Source organism: Mustelus asterias, chromosome 29 (assembly GCF_964213995.1).
Source record: "Mustelus asterias chromosome 29, sMusAst1.hap1.1, whole genome shotgun sequence".
Lineage (NCBI taxonomy): Eukaryota > Metazoa > Chordata > Chondrichthyes > Carcharhiniformes > Triakidae > Mustelus > Mustelus asterias.
Window position 1 is genome coordinate 8,937,623 of NC_135829.1, and position 15,121 is coordinate 8,952,743.

The 15,121-nt window shown below is 46.3% G+C and overlaps 1 protein-coding gene across 1 annotated transcript in view; it reads left to right on the forward strand.

The window, feature by feature from the left end:
• Positions 1-15,121, forward strand: part of LOC144480528 (collagen and calcium-binding EGF domain-containing protein 1-like) — a 152,284-nt gene that overhangs the window by 122,044 nt on the left and 15,119 nt on the right. The window contains exons 6-7 of the mRNA XM_078200092.1: positions 2,552-2,658; positions 11,337-11,445. Coding sequence (XP_078056218.1) covers positions 2,552-2,658; positions 11,337-11,445 — 216 coding nt within the window. The remainder of the gene's footprint in view (positions 1-2,551; positions 2,659-11,336; positions 11,446-15,121) is intronic.

A 15,121-nucleotide genomic window follows, 5' to 3' on the forward strand; every position in this document is an offset into this window, starting at 1 on the left:
CCCGGGTGGGATTATGATCGGCGCAGACTCGTTGGGTCGAACGGCCTCCTTCTGCACTGTAGCGATTCTGCGAAAAGCTTCAACACAAAAGTTAACAAATCTCAAGAAAGATTTTATATTGAGCAATTGTTGCCATTAAGCCTCGGCAAATGTTTGCAACTGTAGTTGAGTTGCAGAATGAAGGTTACATCATCACATAGTCCTGATTACAGAGTCATGTCAGTATCCGAAGGTTCAGAGGCCTAAATCTCATGACCATTACGAAAGCTAGTTTTGCTAAATTCTCACTGCTTTAATAAAGCATTGCAAGTTGAGAGGATATTCTTTCTACTTTATTTATTAGTGTCACAAGTAAGGCTTACATTAACACTGCAGTGAAGTTACTGCGAAAATCCCCCTAGTCGCCACACTCCGGCGCCTGTTCGGGTACACTGAGGGAGAATTTAACACCGGAGGAAACCCACGCAGACATGGGGAGAATGTGCAGACTCCGCACAGACAGTGACCCGAGGCCGGGATTGAACCCGGGTCCCTGGTGCTGTGAGGCAGCAGTGCTAACCACTGTGCCACGCCTACGCATAATTATATTGAAATCTTTCAGTTATCAATTTAATCTTGCACCAAGACCACAGAAATCAATGCATAACACTGCAATAAATGTTGAAATCATACCACACAAAAAGAGTCAATTCAATCCATGGTGTCAGTGCTGGCTCTGTGAAAAAGTTGTCCTATTAGAACCAATCCCCAGAGTCCTGCAAATATTTCCGTTTCAAGTACTTACCCTTGTGAACGTTCGTAGACTCATAGAATCCCTACAGTGCAGAAGGAGGCCATTCGGCCTATCGAGTCTGCACCGACAACAATCCCACCCAGGCCCCATCCCCATAACCCCACACATTTACCCTGCTAATCCCCCTGACACTAAGGCGCAATTTAGCATGGCCAAACCACCTAACCCGCACATCTTTGAAGTTATTATTGAAACTCTTTTCGCTGTCCTTTCAGACAGTGTATTCCAGATCATAACAAGCAGCGTAAAAAATGTTCTGGTCATTTTCCACTACATAAGAAATAGGAGCAGGAATAGGCCATTTGGCCCTTTGATCCTGCTCTGCCAGTCAATAAGATCATGGATCATTTGATGTGGCCTTAACTCCACTTTTTTGTCTATTCCACCCATACCTTTGGTCAGTCAAAAATATGTCTAACTCAGCCTTGAATATATTCAATGATTCAGCCTCCACGGCTCACTTCTCCCCCTCTCCATCTTCCACAGGAGACCTCCTTATCTTGAAACCATGTCCCCTAGTTCTAGATTCCCCCCATGAGGGAAAACAACCTCTCTGCATTTACCCTGTCAAACCCCCTCAGAACTTTATGTTTCAATAAGATCACTTCTCAATCCTTCGAAACTCAAATGTGTATAGACCCAACTGGAGTCATAGAGTCACAGAGGTTATCCAGCACGGAAACAGGCCCTTCGGCCCAACTTGTCCATGCCGACCTGAACTGAACTAGTCCTATTTGCCTGTGTTTGGCCCATATCTCTCTAAACCTTTCCCATCCACATACTTGTTCAAATGTATTTTAAATGATATAATTGTACCCGCCTCGACCACCTCCTCTGGTAGCTCATTCCATATACACACCACTCTCTGTGTGAAAATGTTGCCCCCTCCAGGTCCCTTTTAAATCTTTCCCCTCTCACCTTAAACCTGTAGCTTTGGACTCCCCTATGCCCCTCATGATTTTATGAACCTCTATAAGGTCACCCCTCATCCTCCTGTGCTCCTGGATCTCCACTAGGCAAACACCTCCCCATAAGGGCTCCCACTTCTGTTAGCCTAGCTGCGAATGGTGGGTCAGTGTGAGGGGGCGGCTTACACGTGGGAAGTCTTAGGATGGAGAAACCGAGAGTCCGGAGCCTCCAATTCCCCGTTCCATGCTGCTGAACTAGTAGGTTACTGAGATATGGGGAGGCGATGGCCTAGTAGTATTATCACTAGATCATTAATCCAAGAACTCAGCTAATGTTCTGGGGACCCGGGTTCGAATCCCGCCACGGCAGATGGTGGAATTTGAATTCAATAAAAAAAAATCTGGAATCAAGAATCTACCATGAAACTGTTGTCAATTGTCAGAAAAAACCCATCTGGTTCCTTTAGGGAAGGAAATCTGCCGTCCTTACCTGGCCTGGCCTACATGTGACTCCAGAGCCACAGCAATGTGATTGACAGTTATGTGGGTAAGATGGGTATAGAGGGATATGGGCCAAACACAGGCAATTGGGACTGGCTTAATGGTATACAAAAGGGTATACATGGACAAGTTGAGCCGAAGGGCCTGTTTCCATGTTGTAAACCTCTATGACTTTTAACTGCCCTCTGGCAACTAGGGATGGACAATAAATGCTCGCCAGCCAGCAACACCCATGTCCCATGAATTAATAAAGAAAAGTAGATTGCCAACTCGTTGGGTAATTAAAAGACCTCAATGCCTCAATAGTGGAGTTGTGACTGAAGATACTGACTATTCCTCTTTCTTTCAGACAGCAGTGCGATTAAATCGGAACACCTGATGAGTGCTGGCACTTGTTCGGTCACTTGTGAAGAATTCATGCAGATGAAGCAGATATTGGCACAGCTCAAACAGAAGGTAATGCGATTGTATTCTCCCCCCGAGATCCATGTAAGTTCGACCAGGTGGTGAAGTGCTATTTTTGGCAGCTATTTCTGTCACATGCGCTATCATTATTAAGTTGACTATAATGGTCTGGCCAATATTCATCCCTCAACCAACATCACTCAGACCAGCCTCCCGTCCATTGACTCTGTCTACACTTCCTGCTGCCATGGAAAAGCAGCCAGCATAATTAAGGACCCCACGCACCCCGGACATTCTCTCTTCTACCTTCTTCCGTCGGGAAAAAGATACAAAAGTCTGAGGTCACATACCAACCAACTCAAGAACATCTTCTTCCCTGCTGCCATTAGACTTTTGAATGGACCTACCTTGCATTAAGTTGATCTTTCTCTACACCCTAGCTATGACTGTGACACTACATTCTGCACTCTCTCCTTTCCTTCTCTATGAACGGTATGCTTTGTCTGTATCGCGCACAAGAAACAATACTTTTCGCTGTATACTAATACATGTGACAATAAAAAATCCAATCAAAGATTAGCTGGTCATTAGCACATTGTTGTCTTTTGATTTGATTTGATTTAATTTATTATTGTCACATGTATTAGTATACAGTGATAAGTATTGTTTCATGCGCGTGAAAAAGGCAAAGCATAATGTTCATAGAGAAAGAAACGAGAGAGTGCAGAATGCAGTGTTACAGTCATAGTTAGGGTGTAGAGAAAGATCAACTTAATGCGAGGTAGGCCCATTCAAAAGTCTGATGGCAACAGGGAAGAAGCTGTTCTTGAGTCTTTGGAGCTCTCTGTGCATTAATTGGCTGCCACTTCAATTTCGCCTATTTATTAGTGTCACAAGTAGGCTTACATTAACACTGCAATGAAGTTACTGTGAAATCACCTAGTCGCCACACTCCAGCGCCTGTTCGGGTACACTGAGGGAGAATTTAGCATGGCCAATGCACCTAACCAGCACGTCTTTCAGACTGTGGGAGGGAAATGGAGCACCCAAAGGAAACCCACGCAGACACGGGGAGAACATGCAGACTCGGCACAGACAGTGACCCAGGCCGGGAATTGAACCCGGGTCCCTGGAGCTGTGAGGCAGCAGTGCTAACCACTGTGCCACCGTGCCGGTTGAGGGATAAGTTTAGGTTGGAGCACAATGAATAACCTCTCTGAATTTCTTCAGAATAGTGCCACGGTGTCCTTTGATGTCCACCTTAGTAGCTGGCGCCTCAGTTTAATGTCTCAGACAGAGGACAAACACCTCCAACAGTATAGTGCTCCACCACGCTGGGGGGGATGTGAACTCATGACCTTGTGATTCTGACCTCTGACCCAGAGCAGGGTTCAGAGTAGAAGAAGGGAACAACGGCCACGGATATCAGTGCTGAGCACCATCACAGGACCTGTTGGTTGTGACTGGGTATGGAACAGTTGCGAAGCCGTAGACATTTCTGAACAATAACTGATTTATTGTAAGAACATTCACAGATGTACAGGACTTGAATCATGGAATCCTAAAATCCCTACAGTGCAGAAGGAAGCCATTCGGCCCATTAAGTTTGCACCAACCACAATCCCATCCAGGCCCTATCCCAGCAACCCCAGATATTTACCCTGCTAATCTCCCTGACACTAAGGGGCAATTTAGCATGGCCAATCCACCTAACCTGCCCCATCTTTGGACTGTGTGAGGAAACCAGGAGCTCCGGTTTCCTCCCGCACTCTAAAGATGTATGGGTTAAGTGGATTGGCCATGCTAAATTGCCCCTTAATGCCTAAAGATGTGCGTGTTAGGTGGATTGGCCATGCTAAATTGCCCCTTAGTGTCCAAAGATGTGCGTGGTAGGTGGATTGGCCATGCTAAATTGCCCTTAGTGTCCAAAGATGTGCATGTTAGGTGGATTGGCCATGCTAAATTGCCCCTTAGTGTCTAAAGATGTGCGTGTTAGGTGGATTGGCCATGCTAAATTGCCCCTTAGTGCCTAGGTGGATTGGCCATGCTAAATTGCTCCTTAGTGCCTAAAGATGTGCAGGTTAGGTGGATTGGCCATGCTAAATTACCCCTTGGTGTCTAAAGGTGCATGGGTTAGGTGGATTGGCCATGCTAAATTATCCTTTAGGGTCTAAAGATGTGCAGTTGGGTGGATTGGCCATGCTAAATTGCCCCTTAGTGTCCAAAGATTAGGGGCATTAGCAGGGTAAATACATGGGGTAAACCTGGGTAAGAGTCGGTGCAGATGCGATGGGCCAAATGGCCTCCTTCTGCACTGTAGGGATTTTATGACTTCTACTTCTTAGCACTCGACAGACCGAAAGGTGCCAAGTTCAATTGCAATGAACCCTAATTCCCATCCCTGCTTGGGGATTTACAGATTAACACTTCACAGAATTTTGAATCAATTTTGAAACAACAGGAGACAATTTGGCCAAATTCTCAGGCAAACTCACAAACTATTTATAAAAATAGCTCAGTGCGGCTTTTGTTGTGTTACATAAAGATGCTTTCATGGTTAGATTCGTCAGCAGGCTATTATTAGCCAGAGAATCAGCTCAGTGGGTGGTTGTGTAAAAAGGCGCACGCCTTAATTATGAATGGCTGTTTGTTACTACACTTTATTTTTATTTATTAATTTATGATATCGTTGAAACAATTGCGGGGAAGTTCATCCAGATTGACAACAGTTAAGAAATAGATAGCATTTAAGTTTATTGATTAGTGTCACAAGTAAGCTTACATTAACACTGCAATGAAGTAACTGTGAAAATTCCCTGATCGCCACACTCTGGCGCCTGTTTGGGTACACTGAGGGAGAATTTAGCATGGTCAATGCACCCTAACCAGCACGTCTTTCGGACTGTGGGAGGTAACCGGAGCACCCAGAGGAAACCCACGCAGACACGGGGAGAACGTACAGACACCGCACAGACAGTGACCCAAGCCAGGAATTGAACCCGGGTCCCTGGCACTGCGAGGCAGCAGTGCTAACCACTGTGCCAATTTGATGAACCTTTAGAAATCACAGAAATCATAGAAACCCTACAGTGCAGAAAGAGGCCATTCGGCCCATCGAGTCTGCACCGACCACAATCCCACCCAGGCCCTACCCCCACATATTTTACCCGCTAATCCCTCTAACCTACGCATCTCAGGACTCTAAGGGGCAATTTTTAACCTGGCCAATCAACCTAACCCGCACATCTTTGGACTGTGGGAGGAAACCGGAGCACCCGGAGGAAACCCACGCAGACACGAGGAGAATATGCAAACTCCACACAGACAGTGACCCGAGCCGGGAATCGAACCCGGGACCCTGGAGCTGTGAAGCAGCAGTGCTAACCACTGTGCTACCGTGCCCCTTAGTCTTAGCTCTAGTAATGAATATCAAATTATATTGACCATCGGGTAAGCGCATATGGCTGTGTAACTAGTTCGTCCTATCAAAGACTCTCGCCGGATTCTCTGGCCTCCCAGTGGAGTTTTTCTTGGTGGCACACCATTGGCCAGTTGCAGGATCTTCTGGTCCCAGGGCTATCAATGGAATTTTCCATTGACACCACCCCATGCTGCCAGGAAACATGCAACGGGGGTGCACTCCATCAGCTCAAACATCCTGCCGGCAAGAAGACTGCGCTCTGTATTTATAAATTACTGCTCTGTCGTGTAGTACTTGGGGCTGGTCAGCACATGGTTCACAAGAACTTGATTCCAATCCCTGTTATTAAGACCCAGGACAGAAACTCCAAGTTATTTTGTGAAGGTAGCCTGGATCCCAAGTTTTACATGTGATTTTGGCGTTGGCGAACATATCGTGTTTCACTCCAGGGAGCATTCAAGTGACGCACTAAGAAGCTTTTATCAAAGTTCATTTTAGAACACAGTTAAAATATAACAAAAAAGAATTAGCATAACTTTTACCAATTACAAGACTCAAACATGACACAGCATAATCCTTAACAGCTAGCTATCTCTGTTGTTCCAAGTCAAACACCATCCCACAGACATACACCCTTCTCCAGACATAGCACATAAAGCAAGTATGCTTACGTGATGCGGTCTTGGTCGGAGCAGGAGCCATACCAAGTTGTGATACATCCGTGATGGGCATAGCGGGATATGGGCCAAATGCAGGCAATTGGGATTAGTTTAGGGGTTTTTAAAAAAAGGGCGGCATGGACAAGTTGGGCCGAAGGGCCTGTTTCCATGTTGTATGACTCTATGATGCCTCTATTTTCTCAGGAAGCTAAGGAAATTTGGGATGCCTGCAACAACTCTCACCAATTTTTACGGATGCACCATAAAAAGAGATTCAATAATACTTTAAAGATGTGCGGGTTAGGCGGATTGGCCGTGCTAAATTGCCCCTTAGTGTCCAGGGGATTAGCAGAGTAAATGTGTGGGGTTATGGGGATAGGGCCTGGGTGCAGACCCGATGGGCCGAATGGCCTCCTTCTTCAGCTTTGCAACACCTATGGAGGGAAATCCATGCTGGCGTTTTGCAGAGAAGGACATTTTCAAAACAGCCAAACCTCAAAGAGGTAAATTTAATCTCAGGCAGCTTCTCAAAACAGCCACACACAGAGAGCAGAAACTCCAACACCAGAGAGAGAGTAAAAGCACTGTTCTTCCCTCCACTTCAAGCAAAGGTTGAAAAGCAAAACTAAAAGCTGGACGTTTCTGTGAAGTGTAGCCGTTCCGAACCACCTGACATGACCTGTCAATCACCCCCCCAATCAAGTTCCACTCTGCAATCCTCAGGGACACATTAAAACCACAGAACACTGCATTAGTTCAGATTAACATCAACATGATATCAATCATACTGCCTCAGTAACAATACAAGACACCAGCTACAGACAACACGGTGCCAACAAATTGCCAAGGACTGCAAAAACATCCTGCAGAGAAACATGATTGAAATACATTTCTTAAAGGCACAGTAGCATCGCACTGTTCTGTCAAGGTGGACTTGGGACCTGCCTCTTCGCCCCGCCCCTGAGAGTGGAAGGTAATGACGAACCACCAATGACATAAACAGCCAAGGAGAAACAGATGAATAATGTGAGAACATGAGAAATAGGCGCAGGAGTAAGTCATTCAGCCCTTCGAGCTCACTCCATCATTCATGGAATCATAGAATCCCCACATTGCAGAAGAAGGCCATTCGGCCCATCGTGCCTGCACCGACAACAATCGCACCCAGGCCCTATCCCCATAATCCCATGTATTTACCTTGCTAATCCCCCCTGACACTGAGGGTCAACTTCACATGGCCAATCCACCTAACCCGCACATCTTTGGAGTGTGGGAGGAAACTGGAGCACGCGGAGGAAACCCACGCAGACACGGGGAGAATGTGCAAACTCGGTGACCCGAGGACGGAATCGAACCCAGGTCCCTGGCGCTGTGAGGCAGCAGTGCTAACCACTGTGCCACCATGCCACCCAATTCAATGAGATCATAACTGATCTTTGGCTTCAACGCCGTTTTGTTGCAGTATCCCCGTATCCCTGAATGTTTTTCATATGTAGAAACCTGTCGATCTCAGTCCTGAACGTACCCAATGTACCCACAGCCCTCTGGAGCAGAGAATTCCAGAGATTCACCACCCTCCGAGTGAAGAAACTCCCCTCATGAGTTTCAGGAGACGATGAGTCAAGGAGCTGCCTTCAGGCAACGAGTCCGTCACGCACTGTTGTAGCACTTACTGTTTACAATGTGCCAAAGCAATCTCATTTACTGTTAAAGTTGCAAGTCTTGCAAGAAAAACATTTGCTCTTCCAGTTTTGATTACAAAGTCATTCAATGAATCCATTTCAGGCATTTGGGTGTCTCCCATTCTTTTCAGCCTTACAAAATCCTGGTTCTCAACACCTCAATGAAAGTTCTCAACTGAAAACAACCTCCAAACACGAAACAAGCGCGGATCAGAAAAACATGCCAACTATTTTGGCTGTTCTGCCTGCAGCTTCTTCCTTCTCACTTACATCTCAGTTAGAGTCATAGTCCTCGAGGTTTACAGCATGGAAACAGGCCCTTCGGCCCAACTTGTCCATGCCGCCCAGTTTTTAACCACTAAGCCAGTCCCAATTGCCCGCATTTGGCCCATATCCCTCTATACCCATCTTACCCATGTAGCTAAAAGCAAATTACTGCGGATGCTGGAATCTGAAACCAAAAGAGGAAAATCTCAGCAGGTTTGGCAGCATCTGTAAGGAGAGAAAAGAGCTGACGTTTTGAGTCCAGATGACCCTTTGTCAAAGCTAAAAGGCATTGAAAATGGGAGATACGGAATGTACAATTCTCAAGAATAGGATGGCTGAAAGACAGAGTAAAATTGTCACCTTACCTTCATCTCTCTAGCCTCAGAGTCACAAGTCCCACTCCTGAGACTTGAGCACTGCCCAGTGCTTCATTGACAGAGATTCTGTCATAAATTCATAATGTTTCACAGCACAAAAAGAGGCCCTTCGACCCATCATGTCTGTGCCAGCCATCAAGCATCGATCTATTCTAATCCCAGTTTCCAGCACTTGGTCTGTAACCTTGTATTTTTTTTAATTCATTCATGGGCGCATGGGACATGGGCGTCACTGGCTGGCCAGCATTTATTGCCCATCCCTAAGGTGCCCTTGAGAAGGTGGTGGTGAGCTGCCTTCTTGAATCGCTGCAGCCCACATGCTGTGGGTTGACCCACAATGCCGTTAGGGAGGGAATTCCAGGATTTTGACCCAGCGACTGCAAAGGAACTGCGATATATTTCCGAGTTGTATGCTATGGGGTTTCAAGTGCTCATCTAAATGCTTCTTAAATCGTCCCATCCATTGACTCCATCTACACTTCCCGCTGCCTCGGCAAAGCAGCCAGCATAATCAAGGACCCCACGCACCCCGGACATTCTCTCTTCCACCTTCTTCCATCGGGAAAATGATACAAAGGTCTGAGGACACGTACCGACCGACTCAAGAACAGCTTCTTCCCTGCTGCCACCTGACTTTTGAATGGACCTACCTCGCGTTAAATTGATCTGTCTCTACACCCTAGATATGACTGTAACACTACATTCTGCACCCTCTCCTTTCCTTCTCTATGAACAGTATGCTTTGTCTGAATAGCGTGCAAGAAACAATACTTTTCACTGTATACTAATACATGTGACAATAATAAATCAAATCAAAACTTAACTTCTGCTGCAGCTCTGGCTCAGAGGATAGCACACTTGTCTCCGAGTCAAAGTCTTGTGGGTTGAAGTTCCATTCCAGAGACCTGAGCACAAATGTCAGTGCTGATGTTTACAGTGCGGTACTGAGGGAGTGCTGCACTGTCAGAGGGTGCCGTCTTTTGAATGAGATGTTAAACCTGGCTCTACCTGTTCTCTCGGGGTGGGGGGGAGCATAAAGGTAATACGAGAGAGTTACCCCTGGTGTCTTGGCCATAGTAGGCAATGGCCTAGTAGTATTATTTCTAGACTATTAATCCAGAAATTCAGCTAGTGTTCTGGGGACCCGGGTTCGAATCCCACCACGGCAGATGGTGGAATTTGAATTCAATCAATAAAATCTGGAATTAAGAATCTGCCGATGACCATGAAACCATTGTCGATTGTCAGAAAAACCCATCTGGTTCACTAATGTCCTTTGGGGAAGGAAATCTGCCGTCCTTACCCGGTCTGGCCTACATGTGACTCCAGAGCCACAGCAATGTGGTTGACTCTCAATAGCCCTCAAGCATCTAGGGATGGGCAATAAATGCTGGCCCAGCCAGTGACACCCATGTCCCACGAATGAATAAAAAAAACAAAATTCTTCTGACACTGACTGCTGCAGCTAAACAGTTACAGTTTTCATGAAAACCCGTTCTCCCCGTGTCTGCGTTCCCTCCAGATGCTCTGGTTTCCTCCCACATTCCAAAGATGTGCGAGTTAGGTTGATTGGCCATGCTAAGTTGCTCCTTAGTGTCAAGGGATTAGCAGGGTAAATAGATGGGGTTATGGGGATAGGGCATGGGTGGGATTGCGGTCAGTGCAGACTTGCTGGGCCAACTGTGTACAGTTTTGGTCACCCTGTTATAGAAAGGATATTATTAAACTAGAAAGAGTGCAGAAGAGATTTACTAGGATGCTACCGGGACTTGATGGTTTGAGCTATAAGGAGAGGCTGGATAGACTGGGATTTTTTTCTCTGGAGCATAGAAGACTGAGGGGTGATCTTATAGAGGTCTGTAAAATAATGAGGGGCATAGATCAGCTAGATAGTCAATATATTTTCCCAAAGATAGGGGAGTCTAAAACTAGAGGGCATAGGTTTAAGGTGAGAGGGGAGTGTCCAGAGGAGCAATTTTTTCACACGGAAGGTGGTGAGTGTCTGGAACGAGCTGCCAGAGGCAGTAGTAGAGGCGGGTACAATTTTGTCTTTTAAAAAGCATTTAGACAGTTACATGGGTACGATGGATATAGAGGGATATGGACCAATTGGGACTAGCTTAGGGGTTTAAAAAAAAAGGTCGGCATGGACAAGTTGGGCCGAAGGGCTTGTTTCCATGCTGTAAGCCTCTATGACCCTATGACTCTAAATGGCCTTCTTCTGCACTGTAGGAATTCGATGAAGCATCTTTTGTTTTGAATCCAGGGGTTTATTAAATGACGGAATTTCGTTTACAACAAACTGATTCTTTCCTTTCCCCAGCTTCTGTTTGCCAATCTGGACAACTCCAGTGAGAAGACAGGGCTGGCCAGGAAATGCGCAGAAACATTGCGGTGCCCTCCACACGTGCCTGGTGCCCCCGGACCACCTGGTAAGACCACCCGCCTATTCCCATCTGCTTTAAGAAAGAAACAGCCAAACTCTGGGGAAAGCCTCAAGGGTCGACGCAGTTCCTCCGACAGCAGAATACCTTCAACAACTGCCCCCACTTCCCCCCCTCCCTTCCCATCCCCTCCACACCCCACCCTTCAAACCACCTCCGCTTTCCTGTTTGGGGAACAGCACCTTTAATACAATTAACACGAACAAGCTGGAATATCACATACCACACTATGCCTAAGGAAGTATATATTTGCCTTAGGGGGGAGTGCAACAAAGGTTCACCAGACTGATTCCTTCATTGAGAGGGTTGTTCTCTGAGATTCTTTGCAATTTCAAAGAATGAGAAGTGATAGAATCAAATACACCATAGAAAACATCCTTTCCGGATGTATCACAGCTTGGTGTGGCTCCTGCTCTGCCCAAGACCACAAGAAACTACAAAAGGTCGTGAATGCAGCCCAATCCATCACGCAAAACAGCCTCCCATCCACTGACTCTGTCTACACTTCCCGCTGCCTCAGAAAAGCAGCCAGCATAATTAAGGACCCCACGCACCCTGGACATTCTCTCTTCCACCTTCTTCCGCTAGGAAAAAGATACAAAAGTCTGAGGTCACGTACCAACTGACTCAAGAACAGCTTCTTCCCTGCTGCTGTCAGACTTTTGAATGGACCTACCTCGCACTAAGTTGATCTTTCTCCACACCCTAGCTATGACTGTAACACTACATTCTGCACTCCCTCCTTTCCTTCTCTATGAATGGTATACTTTGTCTGTATAGCGCGCAAAAAACAATACTTCTCACTGTATACGTGTGACAATAATAAATCAAATCAAATCATAGAATCCCTACAGTACAGAAGGAGGCAGTTCGGCCCATCGAGTCTGCACCAACAACAATCCTGCAAGGCCCTATCCCCGTAACCCCACGTATTTACTCTGGACTTCCCAACCAGGGGAGACATCTTCTCACCATCTATGCTGTCAAACCCTGAGCTGGAATTCACCTCATTGCGACAAAGCGGGGAGAAAGGATTTCTTAATTGAGTTACTGGGATTGTGAGTGTATTCTTCAAGTTTTTTTTCAATGACTTTTTAATTTTATTTATTAGTCACAAGTAAGGCTTACATTAACACTGCAATGAAGTTACTGCAAAATTCCCCTAGTCGCCTGCTCGGGTCAATGCACCCTAACCAGCACGTCTTTCAGACTGTGGGAGGAAACCGGAGCAAACCCACGCAGACACGGGGAGAATGTGCAGACTCTGCACAGACAGTGACCCAAGCCGGGAATCGAACCCGGGTCCCTGGCACTGTGAGGCAGCAGTGCTAACCCACTGTGCCGCCCTGCCGCCCCTTGTGGGAGTACTGTGGTTACACTTTCTGTGTTGTAATCAGACTGGTTTTCAATTGCAATGCATAAAGCACAACATTATGTAGGAATGTATCACAAGGGTGTAACACCTTATCATAAGCCACAAGGACAAAGCGTGAGTGCTCTATGGAAAAGGTACCTGCACAGCAGGGTTGTATGTGAATCATTAATTGTTTTCTTCTTATTGTGAGGGCATTATTTGCAACACTTGACAGAGTACTTAAGAAATGGTGTCACTGACAGCATTGTGTTTGATGAGATTGCAGAGTGAGTTATTGAGCCATAATAGATAGGGAGGCCTCGGATTAGACCTCTGTTGGTGCTGGGTGGATCTTGCCCTTGTTTGAAACCCACAGCCAGGCCTTTGTTACCCATAAACATGACTATTCCCATGCCATCCTGGCTGGGTCCCTAGTTTTCTGCTCTTCGTAAATGAGCCTATCATAGAATAGAATCATAGAATCCCTACAGAGCAGAAGGAGGCCACTCGGCCCATCGAGTCTGCAGCGACCACAATCCCACCCAGGCCCCATTCCCGTAACCCCACATATTTACCCTGCTAAGCTAGGGTCAATTTAGCATGGCCAATCAACCTAACCCGCACATCTTTGGACTGTGGGAGGAGCACCCGGAGGTAACCCACGCAGACATGGGGAGAATGTGCACAGACAGTGACCCGAGGCCGGAATTGAACCCAGGTCCCTGGCGCTGTGAGGCAGCAGTGCTTGCCACTGTGACGCCCCAAAACTACATTTTACCTACATGTGATTTCCAGAGCCACAGCAATGTGGTTGACTCTTAACTGCCCTGAGGCAACGAGGGAAGGGCAATAAATGCCAGCGACGCCCATGTCCCACAAATGAATTTTTTAAAAAGGCCCCGTCGGTTCTTCCGGATGGACCTAAGAGATCAAATGGTGGACAAGACCAAGGAGAGATAGCCAATATTTATCACTCGACCCCTGAAAAACAGATTACCTGGTCATTTATCACAATGCTGATTGTGGGATCTTGCTGTGCGTGAATTGACTGCTGTGCTACACCTGTGTGGCCACGCTTCAAATGTGGACTGCATTGGCTGTAAAGTATTTTGGAATGACATTTGGATGTGGAAGATGCCATACAAATGCACAGTCTATTTTTCTCTTTTCCCCAGACAAACCTACTTGCCTACCCCACTTCCAACTTCACAAATTTTAATTTATTTTCCAGGGCGGTATGGTAGCACAGTGGTTCGTACTGCTGCCTCACAGTGCCTAGGGGAGCAAATGGCCTTGTGGTATTATCACTAGACTATTAATCTAGAAATTCAGCTAATGTTCTGGGGACCCCGGGTTCGAATCCCGCCACAGCTGATGGTGGAATTTGAATTCAATAAAAAATATCTGGAATTAAGAATCTACTGATGACCATGGAACCATTGTCGATTGTCGGAAAATGCCATCTGGTTCACTAATGTCCCTTTAGGGAAGGAAATCTGCCGTCCTTACCTGGTCTGGCCTACATGTGACTCCTGACCCAAGGCAATGTTGTTGACTCTCAACTGCCGAGGAATGGGCAAGAAATGTTGGCCAACCCAGCGACGCCCATGTCCCACGAATAAAAACAAAATCAGCACCTAGCACTGTTGCTTCATAGCGCTAGGGACCCAGGTTTGATTCTGGCCTTGGGTGACTGTGTAGAGTTTATATGTTCTTCCCATGTCTGCGTGGGTTTCCTCCAGGTGTTCCAGTTTCCTCCCACAGTCCAAAGATATGCAGGTTAGGCGGATTCGCCTTGCAAAATTGTCCCTTAGTGTCCAAAGGTGTATAGGTTATGTTTGGTGGATTAGCCATGGTAAATTGCCCTTAGTGTCCAAAGATGTGCAGGTTAGATGGATTGGCCATGGTAAATTGCCCCTTAATGTCCAAAGATGTGCAGGTTAGATAGATTGGCCATGCTAAATTGCCCCTTAGTTCCAAAGGCGTGTAGGTTAGATTGATTGGCCATGCTAAATTGTCCCTTAGTGTCCAAGATGTGTAGGTTAGGTTAGGTGGATTGGCCATGCTAAATTGCCTCTTAGTGTCCCAAGATGTGTAAGTTGCGTGGAATGGCCAAGCTAAATTGTCCCTTAGTGTCCCAATATGTTGACAATCGACAATGATTTCATGGTCATCATAGATTCTTAATTCCAGATTCATTTTTTTCATTGAATTCAAATTCCACCGTCTGCCGCAGCAGGATTCGAACCCAGGTCCCCAGAACATTAGCCGAATTTCTGGATTAGTGTCCCTTAGTGTCCAAAGATGTGT